Source organism: Pempheris klunzingeri, chromosome 1, assembly GCF_042242105.1.
Source record: "Pempheris klunzingeri isolate RE-2024b chromosome 1, fPemKlu1.hap1, whole genome shotgun sequence".
NCBI lineage: Eukaryota > Metazoa > Chordata > Actinopteri > Acropomatiformes > Pempheridae > Pempheris > Pempheris klunzingeri.
In genome coordinates this window covers 20,747,543-20,769,676 of record NC_092012.1, presented here as the reverse complement: position 1 = coordinate 20,769,676, position 22,134 = coordinate 20,747,543, and the positions used below count along the sequence as shown (strand labels likewise).

The 22,134-nt window shown below is 41.0% G+C and overlaps 1 protein-coding gene across 1 annotated transcript in view; it reads right to left on the bottom strand.

Moving 5' to 3' along the window:
* LOC139203484 (MAM domain-containing glycosylphosphatidylinositol anchor protein 1) overlaps positions 1–22,134 on the bottom strand; it is a 170,314-nt gene that overhangs the window by 111,028 nt on the left and 37,152 nt on the right. Inside the window, exon 2 of the mRNA XM_070833253.1 lies at positions 13,881–14,020. Within this exon, the coding sequence (XP_070689354.1) occupies positions 13,881–14,020 (140 nt within the window). The remainder of the gene's footprint in view (positions 1–13,880; positions 14,021–22,134) is intronic.

Here is a 22,134-nt window from a genome sequence, read left to right as displayed (position 1 = left end):
TCCATGTCCCTTTAACTGCAGACCTTAGTATAAAGGAAACCATCAAGTATGAAACACCTGGTATTGCATTGGGCATACATGAGATATCACACGTAGTTTAATTGATGTACCCTTACCATAAAATGTTACTACTGCATATTCCTGTGTTGAGGACCCAAACAGCAGTGTTCATGTTCAAACACCATCAACCACTGAGTTAATTACTACAGTTAGAAGTTAAATCCTTCCTTGTTTAACATCACCGCAAGCAATGCTTAGCTTGCAAGGCTTTCCCCCCACTATATTGCCACTGCATCCTGGGGTGTCATAGAGTTTGAATCCTTTATATTCCCTCTCAGTAACTCACCAAGAGCTTGCTAGGCCTGCCTCCTACAATTTTTCTGACTCTTTTCTTGATGTAACGCCAACGGAGTCGACGATACAGTGCTTTATCCATCCAACTGGCTCACTTACCGTGAATAGGCTTAAGATGGTAATCCTGTTATCGGGGAATACTACTTGGCACGGAAGCAGACCCACACACACAGAGGCACTCATGCACAAATACACAGGATTCAGTGTCTGAAGGGTAGTGTCAGGGAGAAGGAGAGAAAAGAGGCAGAAATGACAGTGACAGAAAAGGACTAGTGCAGGTTGGTAATAGCAGCTTGAACCAGATACTAAGGAGTAATTGCTGCTGCTTTGCCTCACAAAGAAAGTCTAAATTGAATGACTTAATGGTCAATGACATGGTGTGGATCAACCAGTATGAGACTAAATAAACGTGTAATTGTAAATATCTATTTTAATCATCTGTCATTGGAAGGAGAAATGAAGGATAGAACAGCTAAGAGGGGAGGAAGAATAAAAGGATGGTCAGAAGAGTCAGAGACCTGAGTGAGTAATATTAGCATCACCACCTTAATGGACGTTGCTTTGCTGATTCGTGGCATTAAGGGTTGAAGAGAAGAAGAGGAAGAGAGTTGGAAATTTGTCGGAACAAGTGGGAGCAATAAAGAGGGTAGACTATTTCTTGTCCTTTTTCTTATCTGGAAAGTAATAGCAAAGGGGGTGATGAGAAGTAGAAAGCAAAGAAGGAGCTGAAAAACAGAAAAAGAAAACATGAGATTAAAGGAAAAACAAGACAAGAGGAAGGATAAGAGGGGCTCAAGAGAGATGCTCAAGAAGGGGTTAATAAGGGACATAGACATATTGGAAAAAATAAAAGTATGATCAATAAGCGAGAAGAGCAAAACAAAACAGAGATTGCACCAGTAAATAGAGAGAAATATGAAAAAGTAAAAAAATGACCGACCAGAAATGAAGACAAATGATGGGAGGGAGACTGTAGCAGAAATTAAACATAGCCAGTTGAGAGGAAGATGAGATAATACAATGTCAGTTAAATGTCATTGTCATGATGTAATCTGCAGTTATTAACAATTGCATGTTTAAACCTGTAAACAGTAGGTCCAGTAGGTAGCCTCGGTAAGTGACGGGACTATTTTAAGCAAGCAGTGCAACCTGATTACTGTCAATAAGAACATATGTACCTGGATCTGAATAACACTGAGCTACAGTCGCAACAAACAACAACCAAACTAATAACAGCAGCTATAGTACTAACAATAAGAATATGACTAATAATGAGCATATAACAGTGAAACACATGACAATAGTTAATATATGAATAATATTAATAACATCTCTGCTCTGGGACGGGAATAGGAAGAACAAGGTTTCTGAGCCATCATCACGTCATCAGATACCAGATACCCCGCTGGTATGATAAGTTGGCCAAAGGAGGAGATAGAGGCCATTAGAGGACATTGAAGCTCCTCACAATGTATGAATGGTTTTATTCCAAGTCCAGCACCCTGAGACGCTGCACTAAGCGAAGTGAGGGAGGCTGAGGAATGGTGACACAGCATCTACCACAGACAGACAGAAGAGTTGGCTGATATCAAGAAAATCCTACCAGTGGCTGGAAAAGGCTGGGTTAAAGACGGCACTTATCATGTGTACAGGAATATCTGCACTGAATATGGGCAGAAAGGGTGACATCTCCCAAAGTGACTGAGAATGACCAAGCTAAGATCCTGTAGGACTTCCAGATCCAGACAGACAAGCTGATGATGGCTAACCAGCCTGACATCGTGCTGATTGACAAACAACAGAAGGAGGCAGCGGTGATAGATGTAGCAATCCCAAACAACAGCAACATCGGGAAGAAGGAACATGAGAAGCTTTAAAAATATCAAGGGCTGAGAGAGGAGCTGGAAAAGATTTGGGGGAGTGAAAGGCAACAGTTGTGTCAGTGGTGATGGGAGCACTGGGGGCTGTGACCATCACACATTAAAGGTACAACATCTGAGGTCTCTGTCCATTAGAGCGCAATCATAGGAACAGCTAAGATCCTGCACTGGATCCTCAAACTCCCAGGCCTCTGGTAGAGGACCCAAGCTTCAATTAAGATGGTTTGCGATGAGTTGGACCCCAGAGTGAAGGAAAAGGAGCCAACAAGTGTTCAGCCCTTCTGTGGATTCCTTCAAAACTGTTGGAAAACCATCCAGGAGACCTCATGAAGCTGACTGAGAAAAGAGTGGGCAAAGCTATCATAATTGACTGGTACTTTATATAAACATGCATATATATATAAAAAAAAAAAAATAAAATATATATATATATATATATATATATATATATATATATATATATATATGTGTGTGTGTGTGTGTGTGTGTGCTTGTGTGTGTATTTATGTGTGAAACACCTCCCAGTGATTACACCACACAAAGTTCAATAAAACTGAGTCATTGATATTGAATCCACCATTCCTCTCTAACCTTGTCATTCAATATAAATGCCTTTATTGCTTCCTCCTCTGTAATATGAGACCAACGCTGTGATGAAATTACAGGAAGAAGAGGAATTATATCAGCAGCATTTACGATAATATAGATAGATAATATATAGAGATGTGTATAGATAAGGCTATGCACATAGATAGATAGATAGATAGACAGATAGACAGATAGATAGATAGATAGATAGATAGATAGATAGATAGATAGATAGATAGATAGATAGATAGATAGATAGATAGATAGATAGATAGATAGTCCACCAGACGGCTTGAGTCAGTGCAGTGAACAAACAAGGGTGGACAGAATCTGTAGACATAAGCAGACCTCTCCCAGCGGCCAGTGTGTCGACAACCATCAGCAGCAGTGTCAGCTGCTACCTTACACACTCCGCCCATGTTGGATTTGTTAGTTGTAATGAGCAATGGATAATTAGCACAAGCATGGCATGGGATAGCGAAATATGAGCTCTCACTTGTGTGTGCACGCGTATGTGTGTGTGTGTGCACAGCAGATGATGTCATTGCTGAGTGGCACGATGATGCCAGGGTGCTGAGAAATGAAAAATCTATCTATCTATCTATCTATCTATCTATCTATCTATCTATCTATACAGACCTCTATATATTATCTATATATATTATCGATATAATTCCTCTTCTTCCTGTAATTTCATCCCAGTGTTGGTCTCATATTATATCTATCTATCTATCTAGAGTCTACTTTTTGCCATCACTTCATTTAACTTTGTGAGCACAGACATACAGACATTTAGACATCACCTTTATTATTTTTAGCCTCAGAGAGGGGCTTGTCTGCAGTACAGTGCGTTACCACGGCAGCAGACACTCCAGAGACACTCAAACATACAGACAATGTATAGGGGAGTCCAGTACAGAGTTGTACCCCCCAGACTCATCACCAGCAATATTACGTTTCTTTTTTTTTAATGTTCTCGCTCCAAGATCTAATTTGATTTTGTCTTTGTTAGCTTCTCTCTCACTGACTCAAGTAGTCAAGGACACAGATGTGAAGACAGTAACAGTCTCACAGACACATCTGAAGCAGTTTGGTCCTGTTGTGTGCCTTGTTTCTACTTGAGCTGAAGTAAAGTCTATCTCTCTCGTTTTCATGTTTAGACCACACTTTGCTTTTGTCTAATTATATAAGGATCTGCATGGAGCTTCCTAACAGAATGACCTTCCAGAAAACTGAATGAACACCAAACAATGCTTTTGTGTGCAGCAAACCGAGTACATGAGATGCACAATTGCCCAAAGATATATAGTGTAGCAGATGTTCTATCTTCTCTTCTAATACCCTATTGGTCAGACATACCACAGCGTACACAGTGAACACAATTGGCCGGCTTATCCTCATGTCTTGACCCTGTCTGTTTATATTAATTAATATTTTGTTTTCTCACGTTTAGTCTGTCTTTGCCTTTTACTTGTTCTTTGTCCTCTGTTCCTATTTACATTCATACTCTCAAACCCACACATTTCATATACTCAAGCATGTGGTTGTAGGAGTAACATCTTGTGGGCTTTAAGGGGGGTTGAAACGTTTTCCTCTTGAGGTTTTACAGGGAATTGTGTCATCAAAGAGAGTCAAAGGTTGCCTCTCTCTCTTCCTGCTTTCTCTTTCTGAAATATGTAAATGTTACAGATATTCATGTCTACAGATGCTGCATGTTCCTCTTGTTTAACTCCATCACTACATGCCTGTCTTCTCTCCTTTATCACACCCTCCATCTATTTTTATCCTGCTCCCTTTTTCTTCTTCATTTTGCTGCCATGTTTGATTTGGTTTGAGAAAAACCAGGGAGATGAAAAATAGTTTGGTTGCAATCTCTGCTTCCCACCTGTCAAGTGACCCCCCCAACCCCTTTAACCTTTTTCAACCTATCTTGATCTTGTTCTTTCTCTACTCTCTCCTTCCTCTGCTTTTTCTCCCCCAGTCCAGTTAGGGGTCAGGCTGTGACCTTGTTTGCGTCTCGGCCGTGTTCCCGCAGAGTGCCTGTGCAGCCTCGTGCTGCCACCTGATCAGCCTTGCTTTCAGCCTCACTATCGATCGCCTTCCACTCACCCCTCAAGGACGGAAATCCAAACCCATATTCCAGACCGCAGCCCTCATCCCCTCATCCCTCCCTTTACCCCACTTCTTTCTTTTCTCTGCCTCTCCACTTTTTCTCTTCTATGGTTCTCTTCACCTTTTCCACTCTTATAGAATTTGTCTCACACACACACACACACACACACACTGGTCTCAAGGTTGCAATGACCAGCAGACCCATGAATAAATAATAAGGAGGTAGGAATCACTTTCAGAAAAACCATTTACTCTCCTATTGTGTTCTTGAAGAAGCCATGTGAGTGTGAGTGTGAGTGTGTGTGTGTGTGTGTGTGTGTGCCTTCGTGTGCATGTGTAACAAGAAAAGCTTTGTGAGTGAGACTACAGTGCTTTGTTAACTAAAAGCCCCGCTGTCCCTGGGGTTAACTTGAGCGATGCTACAAGCAACTTCTAGGTGACCTCTAACACTAAGGTTTTTTTCTTGTGTGTTGCTTTCTTTCTTTCTTTCTTTCTTTCTTTCTTTAAGAAGTCTAACAATATTCAGTGAAACAATCACTGTACTTGGCAGGAAGACAGTACAGGAGGGCATCATTGCATGTCATTGCCTCACCCTGTTGCCTACGATGTGCAGTAATGGTTGAATTAGTTAAAATGGTCAAAGTAACAAAAAACTAGAAAAAAAGCAGTTTAAACCAGCTGTTTTGTTTCTTTCTGCAAAAATATGCACCCAAAATGGACTTCCCAAACCAAGCAGCTCCTTCAGGTGAGCTTAACTGCTTCTGACTTGATGTATGGCTTGTTGCAGACGGTCTGAAGTGCAGAGAAGATAGAGGAGAGGGAGAGCTTAAAAGAAACAGAGAAGAGGCAAGGGGTGGGGGGCAAATTAGGGAGCCAGACAGGAAGAGGAACGAGAGGAAAAAGATCAGTTTGGAGGAGAGAAATAAGACAAGGATGACAGAGGCACAGAGAGAACAAAGACGTGTGAGGAAATATGCGGAGAAGGATGGGAAGAGTGAAGAAGAGAGAGAGGCAGGGAACGGGACAATATGATGGGAAAAGGCTGCAACAATGAGAGGAAGGAAGAAAGACAGACAAAGAGGAACAGACAGAGAGTGAAATGATTAGATTTCTGTATGGATCAGGGTGAGAGCTCCCTTTTCAATCCAATCAAGCTCAGGCAAAGGTAAACAATCAGTCTTGATAAAGGATTGGATAAATCCTCAATCAGACTCATTCTCAGTAAAGCAGCTATTTATTGGGCTGGCCTCACATGGCTAAATTGGATCCTCCCCCTTTGAGAGGGAGAACAAGTGAGAAAGTGGATGGAAAGTCTACATCATCTCAGTCCGAGAAGGTGCGGATTAAACTTCTTACTAGCAAAATGATCCTTGCATTAAAAAATAATGCGTACTATAAAAGTCTTGCCCGGTAATACTTCTAGGCTGAAAATGCAAAAAAAAAAAAACCCACTGCCAATCAGAACTCATACATCTTATTCCTATAATCTTAAATAGACCCATCAAAATGTGGGACACGAGCGGCTCTCTCCCAAAGCTAGAAACTAGAGAAAGATAAAAGGTTCTGAGCTGCTATAAAACAGCTTATCTGGTTAATAAAACATGAAGCCTTAATGTTTTTAAAGAGTCAGTGTGGTCGGCTCTGCAGCGGCTGACTTTATCAACAAATATATTAAATGTTGTCGGCACAAATTTGTAAGTGTATTGTTTCTCTGAAGGGTGAATATGGAGAGCATTATGAGGACGTTCACACTAAACTGGAGTGCATCCATAAATAACAACACAGCAGCCAGAAGACATGAACATCTTGTGTGTCTGCTGAAACCTGGAGGCCAATCCAAACTTCTCAGTGAGGACGGACAAAAGCTGCTCAGCTGTTATGCTTCCTTTTCTTTGTGAGATGAATCCAACAAACTCACACATCTGCTCTTATACCATCATTGCTAATTTGAACGCAGAGTAGTGTTTTCATTTTTGACTACAGTTTATTCAGATGCTCCTCTGCTTTGGGTTCTAATCTTTATACATAGACATTGCCTGTGTTTTGGAATGACTGCGTTCATTCACAACATACTTTTGTGAGATCACTGCTAATTAATCAAAACTTTAAAAATGTACTGCAGGTTATATACACTTGCATAGACCCGTAGCATCCAATACAAAGCATTCAGCCACCACAAGGACGCAACACGCAAAACTGAACAAACCGCCTCAATTTGAGTTATGAATATATGCTTTTCAGCTATGAATTGCTATAAACACTATGAGGTCAATGTCACAAATTATTTTAATCGCCCTGAACTTCCTGGTCCGGCTATTTTGTCTCCAATTTGATTGCATAGCAGTCAGCAGTGAATCACACACAGGCCAAGGAAAAAAAATCATTATGAGTTTTGATTTTTGTTCACAGTGGCAAAAAATATAAGAAATAATAACAATTCAGAAATAACAACTTTGTGCAATGACAGAAGTGTCCGTGTGTGTAATGAAGAGGAGGTTTGGAAAGCTGTAAGGATGGATGAAGGAGAGCTGGGGTGACAGGGATCAAGTTATCAATACAGCCAGTGTAGCTCAGTAGAAACTCTGTAAGCCCAGTGGGACCAACTGCAGAATGCTGCAGTGTGCTGCTCCAGCAGGACACACTAGGACAGAGGTCAGCACACTCACTCTTCACTTCTATTAATTTCTACTCTATTCTTCTCAGTGCTAACAGGCCTATCTGACTTCTGTTGTTATTGTGGGTGATTTTTGTTTTCAAACTGTTTAAATCAAATTTGGGCAATTCTTACATTTAACCACCCAGTGGACAGTGACAACAAAAAGTACAGTCATGCAGTACACACATGACGTAGACTCTACTTTTCTTATATATAATGCTACTACATGCATGTGTTGTGCATGTTTGACCTACGTGCATAGAGTAGTAATGCATATACTGCACATGTTGACATCAACATACTAACACACACACACACATACAGTGGGGCAAAAAAGTATTTAGTCAGCCACCAATTGTGCAAGTTCTCCCACTTAAGATGAGAGGCCTGTAATTTTCATCATAGGTATACCTCAACTATGAGAGACAAAATGAGAAAAAAAAAATGCAGAAAATCACATTTTTTTATAGAATAGATTTTTATAGAATTTATTTGCAAATTATGGTGGAAAATAAGTATTTGGTCAATAACAAAAGTTCATCTCAATACTTTGTTATATACCCTTTGTTGGCAATGACAGAGGTCAAACTTTTTCTGTAAGTCTTCACAAGGTTTTCACACATTGTTGCTGGTATTTTGGCCCATTCCTCCATGCAGGTCTCCTCTAGAGCAGTGATGTTTTGGGGCTGTCGCTGGGCAACACAGACTTTCAACTCCCTCCAAAGATTTTCTATGGGATTGGGATCTGGAGACTGGCTAGGCCACTCCAGGACCTTGAAATGCTTCTTACGAAGCCACTCCTTCGTTGCCCGGGCGGTGTGTTTGGGATCATGGTCATGCTGAAAGACCCAGCCACGTTTCATCTTCAGTGCCTTTGCTGATGGAAGGAGGTTTTCACTCAAAATCTCACGACACATGGCCCCATTCATTCTTTCCTTTACACGGATCAGTCGTCCTGGTCCCTTTACAGAAAAACAGCCCCAAAGCATGATGTTTCCACCCCCATGCTTCACAGTAGGTATGGTGTTCTTTGGATGCAACTCAGCATTCTTTCTCCTCCAAACACGACAAGTTGAGTTTTTCTAAAAAGTTCTATTTTGGTTTCATCAGACCATATGACATTCTCCCAATCCTCTTCTGGATCATCCAAATGCTCTCTAGCAAACTTCAGACGGGCCTGGACATGTACTGGCTTAAGCAGGGGGACACGTCTGGCACTGCAGGATTTGAGTCCCTGGCGGCGTAGTGTGTTACTGATGGTAGCCTTTGTTACTTTGGTCCCAGCTCTCTGCAGGTCATTCACTAGGTCCCCCCGTGTGGTTCTGGGATTTTTGCTCACCGTTCTTGTGATCATTTTGACCCCACGGGGTGAGATCTTGCGTGGAGCCCCAGATCGAGAGAGATTATCAGTGGTCTTGTATGTCTTCCATTTTCTAATAATTGCTCCCACAGTTGATTTCTTCACACCAAGCTGCTTCCCTATTGCAGATTCAGTCTTCCCAGCCTGGTGCAGGTCTACAATTTTGTTTCTGGTGTCCTTTGACAGCTCTTTGGTCTTGGCCATAGTGGAGTTTGGAGTGTGACTGTTTGAGGTTGTGGACAGGTGTCTTTTATACTGATAACGAGTTCAAACAGGTGCCATTAAAAGAGGTAACGAGTGGAGGACAGAGGAGCCTCTTAAAGAAGAAGTTACAGGTCTGTGAGAGCCAGAAATCTTACTTGTTTGTAGGTGACCAAATATTTATTTTACCGAGGAATTTACCAATTAATTCATTAAAAATCCTACAATGTGATTTCCTGGATTCTTTCCCCCCATTCTGTCTCTCATAGTTGAAGTGTACCTATGATGAAAATTACAGGCCTCTCTCATCTTTTTAAGTGGGAGAACTTGCACAATTGGTGGCTGACTAAATACTTTTTTGCCCCACTGTATGCACACACAGTCATGCAAGCATGATCATGTTGACTTTGAATTGTTCCTCTCTCTATCACAATAAGAATCACCATTTTTTCTCTTATCTCTTATCACTGTATCTTTCTTCATTCCGCTGGTGCCACCATAATCATTTCTCAATCAATTTGTCTTTTATTGCAGTGTTTCATCCCATTGTTGTCATCTAACCTCTGCCTCTATATCTCTCCCATCATGCATGTGTTTGTATATATGCACACCATCTTCTACTTGAGAACCCTCTATTACGCTCTGCCTTTCTCAACACACACACACACACACGCACACACACACAGACCCTGGTAGGTATGATGTCCAGGGCGTTCTACCTCATCCATTGTCTTCATTCGCAAATGAAATTTGCTGTTAATCAGCTGTCATCTGATATGATATCACATAAGGACATCTTGTTTGATGACATCTGAGGCGGTGTCATTTACAGATTGTCATTGACAGATGACATGATGGCTGGAGGCTCAGAAAATAACTAGTAAGTGGACTTCAAGTTGAGGTTATCTTGGTAACTATACCAATCCCAAGGCCCAAATGAATGTCCATGTGCAGAGACAGTGTTGGAAATCTTTCTTACACTGACCGACGTCGTCTGTGTCATGTTCTGGCAGCGGCCCAGTTCTGCTCTGTCCTCAGCGCGGTTGTAAAATTCACTGGGAGCATTTCAGAAGCTTTTCAGATGCAGAGCATTTTCTGAGGCTGTTTCGTTGACTTGCTCAGATTTTGTTAATTTGGTCATTTTCCTCCGATTTCCGTGCTTGCAAACAAGCTACATTTCGTACTTTGTCTGTTTAACGTGTTTCTTGTGTGTATTTACTGCTTTGTTGTGCTGTAACCTACAGAGAGCAGGTAAAGTCAAAATGATTCTATTTTTCCCACATCCAAGACAAACCCCTCTGCCCAGTTAATTTCTGGCCTGGTGCCACCGAACATAAAATAATATTGAGGTGTTGATGGAATATACGATTGAAAATCTGCGGGGGCTTTTATTTTGAAAATGTACCAGTTTCTCTTTGCCGCTGTTTGTCTGACTTCCTGTTCGCCTAATCTGCTCTGTGCTGCTTGAAAAGCATTGACCCTCTACTTGCAAATGCAATGCAGACACTAGTGGTGGAATTTAGCCTTTACATAAATATTTTGTTATTCAAGATGATACAGTATGTTGAAAACCTCAGTTTTTGTGTCTGGGGGCATTAAGCTACAGACATATTTCCACTGCTCTAGCTCTTTGTCTTCGACTATTATCTGTTTCTTTATCTCTGTCTGCATTTGTTAGTGTCTGTCTAAATACACATTTTCTCTCAGACAGACAGACAAAAACATGTGCACATCCAGCACACAAACGCAGGCGTTCACACACACATTCACTCAACCAATGTCTCTTTGCCAGAGGCACCGTAAGTCTTGCTTTAGCAAACACTACATACATTTTACATTCTGACAATGTGACCAATGTGATCATTATTCAAAATACACTTCCACCTCCGACCCAGAGAACAAGCAATCACTGACGCAATTTCCTACATCTTTGAACTGCTCCAGGGGAATGAACTTATGTAGTATGTGTTTTTCAGGGTGCATTTTTTTAACGATTATTATTCTAGCATTGGTGAAAATAAAACTTTTATTAAAAAGTTATCCTGTATTTATTCTAAAGCACACAGATTGTGAATGTGTTGTGCATCTTTGTGTGTGTGTGTGTGTGTGCCAGAGGGAGAGAGCCAGAGAAAGATGGATAGATCAAATGAGGGAGAAATGACAGCCGCAGTTAGTATGGCAGGTTAGGTCAACAGTTCAGTATGTAATTAGACATTACAGCTATGTACAAATGATTAGTTTTCTTCTATACACACACACACACACACACACACACAAATAAACACAAACAGAAGAAAACAAGGCCTAGACACAGGCACTGTTTTATTCATGTTGATGTGATGCCAGTGGACATGCACCCGTGAGGAACACTGCTTTTCTCACCTCACACACTCCCACACAAATACACACAAAACACACAATCCTTCCACAGTCACCTCAGTTCATTTTACATCTAGCTCTGTAAGCTCAAACACACACACACACACACACACACACACACACACACACACAAAGACCCTGGTCCAAAATGTTTTGCTGGAGTTCAACCCAGGAAACCAGATGTGTCCAGTGTTGGCTGAGTCTACTGCTCTGTGTGTGTGTGTGTGTGTGTGTGTGTGAGCGGGTATGTGAGTGTGTGTGTGTGCTTCTTGTGACCGTATGGCTGAATGCTTGCGTATTTCTGTGCGTGCATATGTACATAATTGTGTGTGTATATTCAGGCGTGTGTTCGTGTGTGTGAGTGAATGTGTGTGTGATAAAATGCTCTCATGTATAGAGCATGTCTTTATGAAAGGATAAAGGCCATGGTCTATTTTAACCAAGTGTTCGGCTGCACTCCAGACGCGGCATGTGCGACCCAGTCTGAGTTGTATAACAACATTTGTTCTTCTTCACTTCTTTCCAATGTAGCTAAAAGGGACAGAAGGAAATTCAGTGGCGCATTGAAGTGGACAGCAAATAATGTAATACTGAGATTTATCATATTGTGTATTCATCTAAAGACACATTTTTAGATGTCATGTATTGAAGATTCACTGGTGCAGCTGCACATTTAGCCTTGCTAAAAGGCACATTTAGCTTACCAGCTATTCTGGAGAATTAAACCCATGACCTTTGAATCCTAAGTATATTCTCTAAATCCGAAGATACTTCTGCACTCGTTCATCCAAACAATTAGTGTAATGTTAAACCAAATACACTGAAGACGTCACTATCAACAGAGTGGACTCAGGTAAGAACCATCTGAGCTAACTGCTATCAACACTGAAGCACTGCATAGTTTTAGTTAGTGCCACTGTCAGGCAATAAAAGAGGAGACGGTGTGAGTCAGCACAAACAGAGTGACACTATAAACAGGACAGCTCATGCATATGTCATATAATTTGTGCTAGCTGGGGAAGGGCATGTTTTGTAACTGATGCTAATCATAGAATATGCCCATGTCGCCTGCAGTCTTTTCAGTCACCAGCATGTTTTGCCCCAACACACTTGCATGGAGACAAGCACACCGTGTAAACAAAGTGAAGTTTGCCAGATTTATGAAGGTGTTCATGCATTATAACAGCATCAGCAGCTTGACCTTGGGCTTTGCTATATTTGTGGTAGGAGAATAGGGCTCCGATGCAGACAGAGATTAACTTGACTCTGAGACATACATTAGGAAGGAAGAGGGCCTGTAAATTTGGAATCTCTTGACGATGGAACCGGGGACGAGTGCTGATCATGGCTCATTGATTACACCATTGCCACAGAGAGTGCCCGCCTGTGATTGGCTGGAGGATGGATGGGTGTTATTTTCAGATAAATGCACACCTCCAATGTAGCAGATTGATCACCTTTATTGAGTTAACCGGCAATCTTGATGTTGATCTACTATATTCCATTCAGGATTTTCCCAAATTTTGGTAACACCAGTCCAAATAAACAGTTTTAAAGTATATTAACATCTCTGTGTGTAATTAGACACTGGTGAAGCCTCATTCACTCATCAGACTCATCATCTAATGTGTAGTGATTAGAGAGCATGTTAGATTGCTGATGGGTTGTGTTCAGAGCCATTAGAAGGACTACTGTTCAAAATCCTCGAGTAAGACTATGGAAGCCTACCTACTCACTCTGATAAACAGCATCAACATAATAGTCCCGTAACAAATACTCTGGCACAATCATGTGGTACTGGCATGCTCATCAGGTGGGATGGGCCATGGCACCGCCACGGGATGGACAGGGAGTCCACTGATTAAATCGCTGGCTCCCTTACTAGTTTTGTTTTTCATTTTAGGAAATACAAAATATTTTCATCTACTATAAGACACAGCAACAGCTGAATAGAACTGCGCTGCAAATAATCGGAGGCCTCAGTGTGGTGTTTCTAAAATTGAATAGACTTGTACCAAGTAAATGTATTAATGTAATCCTTGTAATTAAAGCTGTCATTGTCATTATAAGGAAGAGGACAATCAACCTATATGAAGAACAATGAATCAATCAAGCACATGCATGTACAGATAGATAACAAAATAAAAAAGGATTGTTGTGGAACTCAACATGTTAACTGTACAGGTATTAGTGTATGCACATCAGATAAGTGCATCATAGTGTAATTCATCCACTCTCATGCTGGCATATCTTTCAACAGTATCATAGAAATCTGAAATTCAGTTATGGCTTTTGGTTTTGGTGCACCACCATAAGATCTTCAGTAATGCCACTGGGTTTGGGAGCTTACCTGTGGTCGTGGGTGTCCTTTCACAATACATTGAAGCACTAGTGTGTCTCCTTCTTTGATGGTGTAGATTCTCTCACTGATGTTATCATCCTTGACGTTACATGCTGCGCCTGAGTGCACGATCTGGGCGTTGGCTGGAGCTGTGAGTGAACGCATGGACACACACATGCAGAGAAAGACATGTAGCCATGCAGACATACACACACACAAACACAGAGGGAGAAGAAACCACATTACATATTTAGTCATATCTTTGCAGCAAAAAAAAGGTCATTCTCCTGTGGGTGTATGTGTAATACTAGCGCTAGTATCGATGACTCAGATGATTAAATATATCACATTACTCCTGCATCTGCATGAACAAAACCTTTTACAAAAATGCTGGAGTGTTATGTGTGTCAGGGTTTTATAAGAGATGCAGGCATTTATTGGAAAAGTGAAACTTGGTCTCCATTAGAAGGTCAAAAGGCGGATTCTTCACTCTGTGACAGTGCTTTTGTTTTGTACTGTACAGTATAGAGTATGTGGAAACAGCAGTCTTACAAGTTAATTGCATGTCACACAGAACACTATTAGATCTTGAAGTCTTGGTCATTCAGTCTTGTTTCAGACTGCATGACATCAGTTTTAACGCATGTCCGATGGTGCGATGAATGCCTTGTGAATAGCAGTAGTAAGATAGACAACAAGACTAGACCATGTATGGTCAGAGAGCTAAATAATGGCCAGATTGTTATATGGATTGTCAGTGGGAGAGTCTATAATGTGAATTCCTGGATATCAAATGTTTAATTTTCTATACTGATCCCAGTAACATTTATTCTTAAGGTGTGCTGAAGTCACGTGCCTATTCACTTTGAAAGAGCAGCAGCCACTGGCAAAACTGATGTAACTTCATTGCTTTGCATTGCAGTTACTCAGACAGACTTACCTACATCTAGAGGCAGATTGCTGCCAGGTAGGAAAGAGCAACATGAACTGTCCATTTTGCAAAGGGAGTTTGAGGTATGTTTTTTAGCAGTAGCTAATGCTAACTTGGGTCATAGCGAAGAAAACTGGAAAATGGGTGTAAGTTCTGTCATACCCAAAATCCCAGGCAAGATCTTCTCTCAAATGATCATATTAAAATCATATCAACATATTACCTATAGCTTCATATTCAGGTCTGCTTTAAAACGCTGAAGAAACAACAGACTATGACAGCAACTGCAAAAATAATGGATGATAGATCATGCATGATGGGAAATCTCTGTAGTGGAGACAACTACAATATCCGAGTGCACAGCGCTGACCCATGAGGAGGGCTGGCTTGCGTGCAAGTAGCCTCAGATGGCTTCACCTCCCCTATGATGAGGGGAGACAGGAGGGAGGAGGGGAGAGATACAGACAGAGCGAGAAGAAACAGCGGGTGAAGAGGAAAAGGCCAGAGAGGAGTGTGAAACCCCAGAGAGAGGCGTGGGGGACGGGGGAGTACAATGATGTGATTAGCATCGATTCACAGGGAGAACAATTTTCACTGTGTTCTACAACTGTTATCATTGAACAGACAGGAAGGAAGTGGGCGGTCTGTTCACCTTTAACTCCAACTCGATCAGACGTAACAACGCAGTGCTATCTCCAGCTAGAAATCAAAATCAAAATAAAGGAAAGCTTGGAATCTGTCGCTGCATGTTCCCCTACAGCTGGAGCTGTTAATGGCTTAAAGTACTGGGACACAGCGAGTGTGCCTGTCCACTTCCATTTGTACATTCTCATGACATTTCCACTTTACTGGACAAGAATGTTTTCCTCTTTTAAGAAACAGTAAGGAAAAGAGAGACCAGGAAAAATAACTGTGAGACATTCAGTTCTGGTTGCACACATGCCATTGTGTTTCCGCTGTGCTCCTAAGCTGCGTAGGTAAATGCAACAAACATCTGTACTCTTTCATTAGTAAGCTGAGTGTGAAATCTCTTGGTATAAAAGTGGGCATTTTGAATAGGTTAATAATAATAATAATAATAAGTTCCTCTGCAGATCTGACCCTCACTGTAACTGACAGAAACTGGTCTGTTTAATAATAATTAAATAATGATTACTAAGTCGATGTTTTGGAGAAAAAAAAGAGAAAGCAAGAGCGTTTATGGTACCCACAATGCTTGCTGCATATCTACCTTCCTCTGGTTGTGTTTGAGTGAATGTGTGTTGGTGTCAGTGTGTGCGCTGCAGAAATATGTGCGTGGATGCCTTTGAATATGAAACTTCATGCACTGCACTTTTACGTTTGAGGAGCAAATGAACAGAGCAGTTAATCGTTCACTCCTTCAGTTGTCTGATTATTCTTCCAAAGACCTCTTTAGCTTATAGTCGTTTCTCCTCCAACCTTCGGTAGTAACATATCTGCATGCAAACACACGCGCTCTGAAATCTGTGCCACGAAACATGCACACACATACCTACACACATACGGAGTAAGCCGCATTACTCTTGCAGCAGCTCTCAGCGTTTAAACAGGCTGCTTGTTAAGTTCTCTTCATCTTGCAATAACCTCAGTGTCTATCTCTGTCTCTGCAGCACATGGCATCTGACTTGAAGGAGGAAAAAATCCATGTGGAAAAAGTTCAAGCGCTCACACACACTCAAAAGTCGTTAAAATGAGTTTGATTTTAAATGCGACTCTCCGAGATGAAGACGATGGGAAATTCCAACTGATTTAGTTTGGGGAATTTAACAAAATAAGTTGCATTACAAACTGGTTGTCTTGTGCGCACACTCACTCCTTTTCAGGAAACACTTCAGATTCTTACAGCTACACACATTCACACACAGGAACTGCCCAGTGTAATTACAGACTATACCTGCTGGGCACTGAGCAGATCCAGTGCAGCATTTGGAGGTTAAGTGCCTTGCTGAAGGGCACATTGATAGTAGTTGCAATGGGATAGGAGATCATGTCTTATTTATGTTTCTTTCTCTCAGATTTTCTCAGTTACCTTACTATTGACCAATTATCCTCCAGCAACAAGCAAACTATGACCTCTGGGCTGCAGCTTCCCTGGTGCAAATCTCTACCAATCAATCAATAACACCGTAACCCATGAAAGGATAAAAGTAATACGAACACTATGTGGGGTAACAGAGCTGGGTTCCAGAGGTGTGCTGCGCTAACTCAGAAAGACGGAGAGCTGATATAAATGGTGAATAATTGTCTCCTTACAGCTTATTGGCGTGTCGGCATTAGTTTGCCTCTCCAGAGAGGGAGGGAGGTCGGACAGAGCGGCTCCTCTGTCTGCTCTCGCCTCCGGCAGCTTGGCTGCTTCAACTGTCTGATCGACTAGAGAAAGGGAGGCTGAGAGAGAGGAGAAGGAAATAAAGGCAAGACAGAGAGTCAGGAGAGGGAGAAAGGATGAGCAAAAAAGTGGAGGGAGACAGAAAACAGCAGAAAAGTACACAAAGACAGAGGAAACTAAAAGAAAAGAGAGAATCCAAAAAACAGTGGGAAGACAAAAGCAAAGTTGAAGGAGAGACAAACAATATAGAGGTGCGAGTCAGTCGAGTCAGACAGAATGAGACTGAGAACGGGAAGACAAAGTAATGCAATGAGGGATTTGATAACACAGTTTAAAAGGGATCAGTAAGAAGGGGTGGATGGGGTGAAAGGTAATAAGAATCATAAGACAATAAGACGCCTCAGAGGACAGACTGACAGCTAGGCCAGAGGGCAGAGAGGGTGGATGGGTGGAGGCTCAACAGGACAACAGACAGAACAAACAGAGGAATGATGGAAACAAAGCAACAGGACTCAACCTGTTACACAACAGAGGCATTCCCATTCTCGTCTAGTCACACACACCGCACACTAATCAACAGAGAACAAAAGTGGACAGTCTACCTAACTCACTGACCAACTAATCGACTCCTCTCTGACTTGCTGGAGCAACATGGTGTTAAGCAACTTCTGCGACTGAAAAGAAGTGTTGCATCCCACAATGCAACACAATGTGTGTGTATGATGGTGAATATATATACGCAGCATCCACTGCTTTGTTGCTTAGCAACACAAAAGGAGCATCACAGATTAGTTCACACACTTCATGACTAACTTAGCATGAAGTAGCAAGATTGTTTTGTCTGAGGTAGGATTAGCATGAGTGCTCTAATCAAAGCAGACATTTTTTCTCATCACAAGACAAATCTGCTTAAGCAGTGTGAAATTTCAAACTCGAATCATCATTGAATTGCTTAACCAAAAAATGTTTGTATACATTTATAATGTACTTCTGATCAATGGAACACCAAAATACATTCATGTCTTGAAACAGATGAATAACTTGAGTTTTATCATCATTCTTAAGAAATCTGATGATACTGCGACGACTGTGAAGGGTTGGAATTTGCATTGTGATGAGTTTTTTGTTCCCTTTATAGATTATAGACAGCAAGATCTTAAACAGGCTATAAAATAGCACTAGAATCGAATGTCTAAATTGGACCAAAGGCTGTAGCAAGCAGAACGAGAAACATCGTAACACAGTACAACTGAGGAACAAGTGGGGAAAGAATCAGGTGTGACCCAATAATTAATGAATCACTAATGAGGAGTTCCTGAATAACTCTGAGGATTATACAGGTAACGATGAGTCACTATACTGGGAGGTACTCTCTTAATGCACCATTAGGGAATGATTCATTCATAAATAGCTCCTGATTAACTGAATCAGTCACTGAGTTGCAAAAACCACGCATTACTTACTAATAACTCAATCATTGGTTAAGTTTTATATCATCAGTAGTTGCTAAGTAAGTTGCTTCATGAATATTTCCACTTCATAGTTAACTGGAAACTACTCCTGATTAAAGTGATCAGTATGTCAATGCACATTAATATAATATCTCCCAGTCTGTTCACTAGTAGTTTGTCATTATCTACTATATAGTCCTCGATTCAGAGTTAAAGAACTCATTAACTATTCATCAACTATCAGACCTCTCCTGATTTGCTCCTCACTTGTTTCTTAATCACCACTGCATCACAATATTGTGTACCATACTGTAAAGTGTTACCAAAGAAGTTAATACTGGCACGGTGCTGTGTCCCACTCAGAGGCACATCAATTCCGTTAGTGTGAAACACTGTCATCAGTCACTGAGAGCTGCTGTTTTGACAGCAATCTATCTGATTCTGATGATTCATCGATCAAAACTGTTCCGAGGGATGCTGATTGAAAACGTCGTCCATGCATTATTGGAAACTTTCTGAGACATTCAATGCACATTAGTTGTAAGTGAAACATAACTATCGGCAAATGCCTCGTCTGATTAATTGATTCGTCACCGCCTGCCATGTTTGTTTTTGTTAAGCGGACAGGACATCTCTCACTAAAACTAATGATGAGACAGGAGAGCTGGTGTCAAACCACAGTGACAGCTTGACAGAGTGCTGAGCAGCGCGTGTTCGTGGTTGAAAGAGTGAACGTGTGTGTGTGTGTGTGTGTGTGTGTGTGTATGCAGTTGAATTGTGAGCGTACATATATGCACATGTCAGTGTCTGTGTCAGTGTGTGTGTATGTGTGTGTGTGCTTCAATGAACCTTATACTGTATCTTGCCAGAGGAATCCCACAGAAGGTCATGAATCCTGTCGAACATGAAGTCACGCAGAGCATGATTGATATGCGTAGTTACTTTATGGGAGCTGCTCATGCATGCCGATGAGCTCTGTCTCAATTCACTTCATTCACAAGAGACCATTTAGATGCTTTGGCCCTTCTCTTGGCATCATGAGTAGAAAGGAAAGGGAAGGAAAGGAAAGGGAAGAGGGAGAAGGAAATAAAAGTGGGTATCTGAGAGGAAAGTCAGAGACTTTATCAATTAACTGCGATACAGGGAAGTGTTTATCTGACTCAAAGTAACACAAATTACACACTCACTACACACACACACACACGCACACACACACAAAAAAAATCAGCCTTATGACAGCAGCATTTTTATCAGGATTTTTCTCTGCAGACAGGATAGAGAGAGATCAAACGGCTGATGCCATGACCCCATCCTTTCATTTTGGCTCGATTGGAGCTCTAGATATCAAATACGTCTGGGACATTGATTTAACTTTTGACCTAACCGTTAAATGGCCGTTATAAATGAAACGGCTAACCTTCAGTAACCTCTTTAGTGCTTTCAATCAACTGTAAATTGCAGTTTCCCTGCTTACACAAACAAGGAAAGAATAAATTTTTTTAAACTGTAGCTGTTTTTCCTGCATATCCTCCACTGAGTCGCTGTGTTTTCCACTGTATTTTTATAACACCATCTAAATGTTTCCCTGTACCACTGAATAGATACAGCCTCCCTTAAATTAGCGTCGTGTTTTCCATACAAACATGAATTTCTCTGCTGCTGAATTCAGTGGAACGTTTCCAAACCCGGACTGTGCCTGAATAAACACCAGCAAGCCTTTTTTTTTTTTTTCATTGTCTTGCATCTTTTAATTTGGCTCCGGTCTCGGAACCATCTACATGTGAATATAATTTTCCTTTTGCCCTTTTTGCTTCAGGCAGATTCAAAGATAAAAAAAGAAATCGGAGAAAAACTGATATGGCTCTCCATTTGCATGCACATTTTAATACTGAGGTCCAGTCACTTAACATTACAAAAAAATAGAAACAGAAATTCAAATACAAGAAAAGGTTTATTATTAGTCCCATTAGAAAGTGTCATAATTGAGGTGACTGTAATTATGTGTTGGCTATCATAATTTTATATCAGATTTTTCTGTTATTTTAAAAAAAAAAACATGATTGAATGTGCCCACTGTTTACTCTACAGCTGGTCTTTAACACCATTGTACTCATCTCATGGTGATGTTGAGCGAACACGTTGCATGTTCACAAACACAAACCCAGCAGAGGAATTATTAAGTTCACTTTTCTTTGTTTTTTTGTCTGTGATGAAACTTATATTAAAGCAGATGTCATGACTCCACATAAGTGAGCCATATCACCCAGTTCCACCCTGGCAACAATGTGAAAAAGCACATAACCTGAAATGTCTTACTATGTCTTTAAATGCAGCACATAGGCACAACGCCTGATTGTTATGCAAAAAAATGTGAATTTGAAAAGCATGCTGAAGGCATTTAAAACTCAATAAAATTCGGTGGCTCCGGGGCTCCTAAGTCTGTTGAAAAGTGATAAAGAGGAAGGAAGCAGCCTGGTCAGGACAGTGAAAAACACTGATATCACCTGATCACACACCACACTGAGTGGTATTGATTAAATGACCACGCTGGCGGAAGAGACAATAAGCCAACAGTAGCATGTGAATTAATTACACACACACACACACACACACACACACACACACCAATCATCACTTCCCTGAGGGTAGCTTAATGCAGAATACAAACACAGTGACAGAAAAATAGTGATAGATCAGGTAGATGAGGAAAAAGCAAATCAGAGGAGAAACTAATGATGTGTTTAATCAATCTCTATATGTCCAATGTAATTTCTATGTAAGTGATGTAATGTATGTAATTTAGTACATGTCTTGGTTTCCTTCGTGGATGGGACAGATAAGAGTACTGACTACACACAAGCAAAGCCAACATGATTCGTTTATTCTGTGGAGGGCCTTTTTTAAGATCATGAAACCGGCATTTCAGGGTGTGTTTGATGATATATGATACATGCTGTGATACCTAGCGTATGTGTGTGTACCTGTGTTTGTCAGTGAGTGACTGGGTGTTTTCCACCACAATCACCGTAAGAGGAGAAAGAGATTGTGCGATCAACAAAAGTGTCAGATGACAGCAGAAGCTAATAAAGGAGGATCATTGGAGAGCAGAGGGTAGATTGGGAGGGCAGGGAGGTGAAGAAACAAAAAAAAGTATAATGGAAAAGAAGGGGGGGGTAGAAAAGCAGCAGCTTCTTTGCAGCACTGCAGGCTTCATATCCAAGGATAGTGAATCTTCTCTTTGAAATATTATTCAGTATTGATTATTGGCAGGCACAGCACATGCAATCCTTGAAAAAAATTTAAGAGAGCTCTACTTTTTCCAGCTAGTTATTCTAGACATAACGGAGCTTCTTATCTCTAATATTTTTTCAGCAAACCTTTCCTGAGAATTTCACTGCGATTGTCTTATATGGTTAAATCTAACAAATAAACTTGACTGACTTGATTGATTGACTGAACATAAAGAGTATCACCCTGATCCTTACATAAGATCCAAATGCTCCCCTTTTGCACTCCATTGGTCTTGTGATCTGC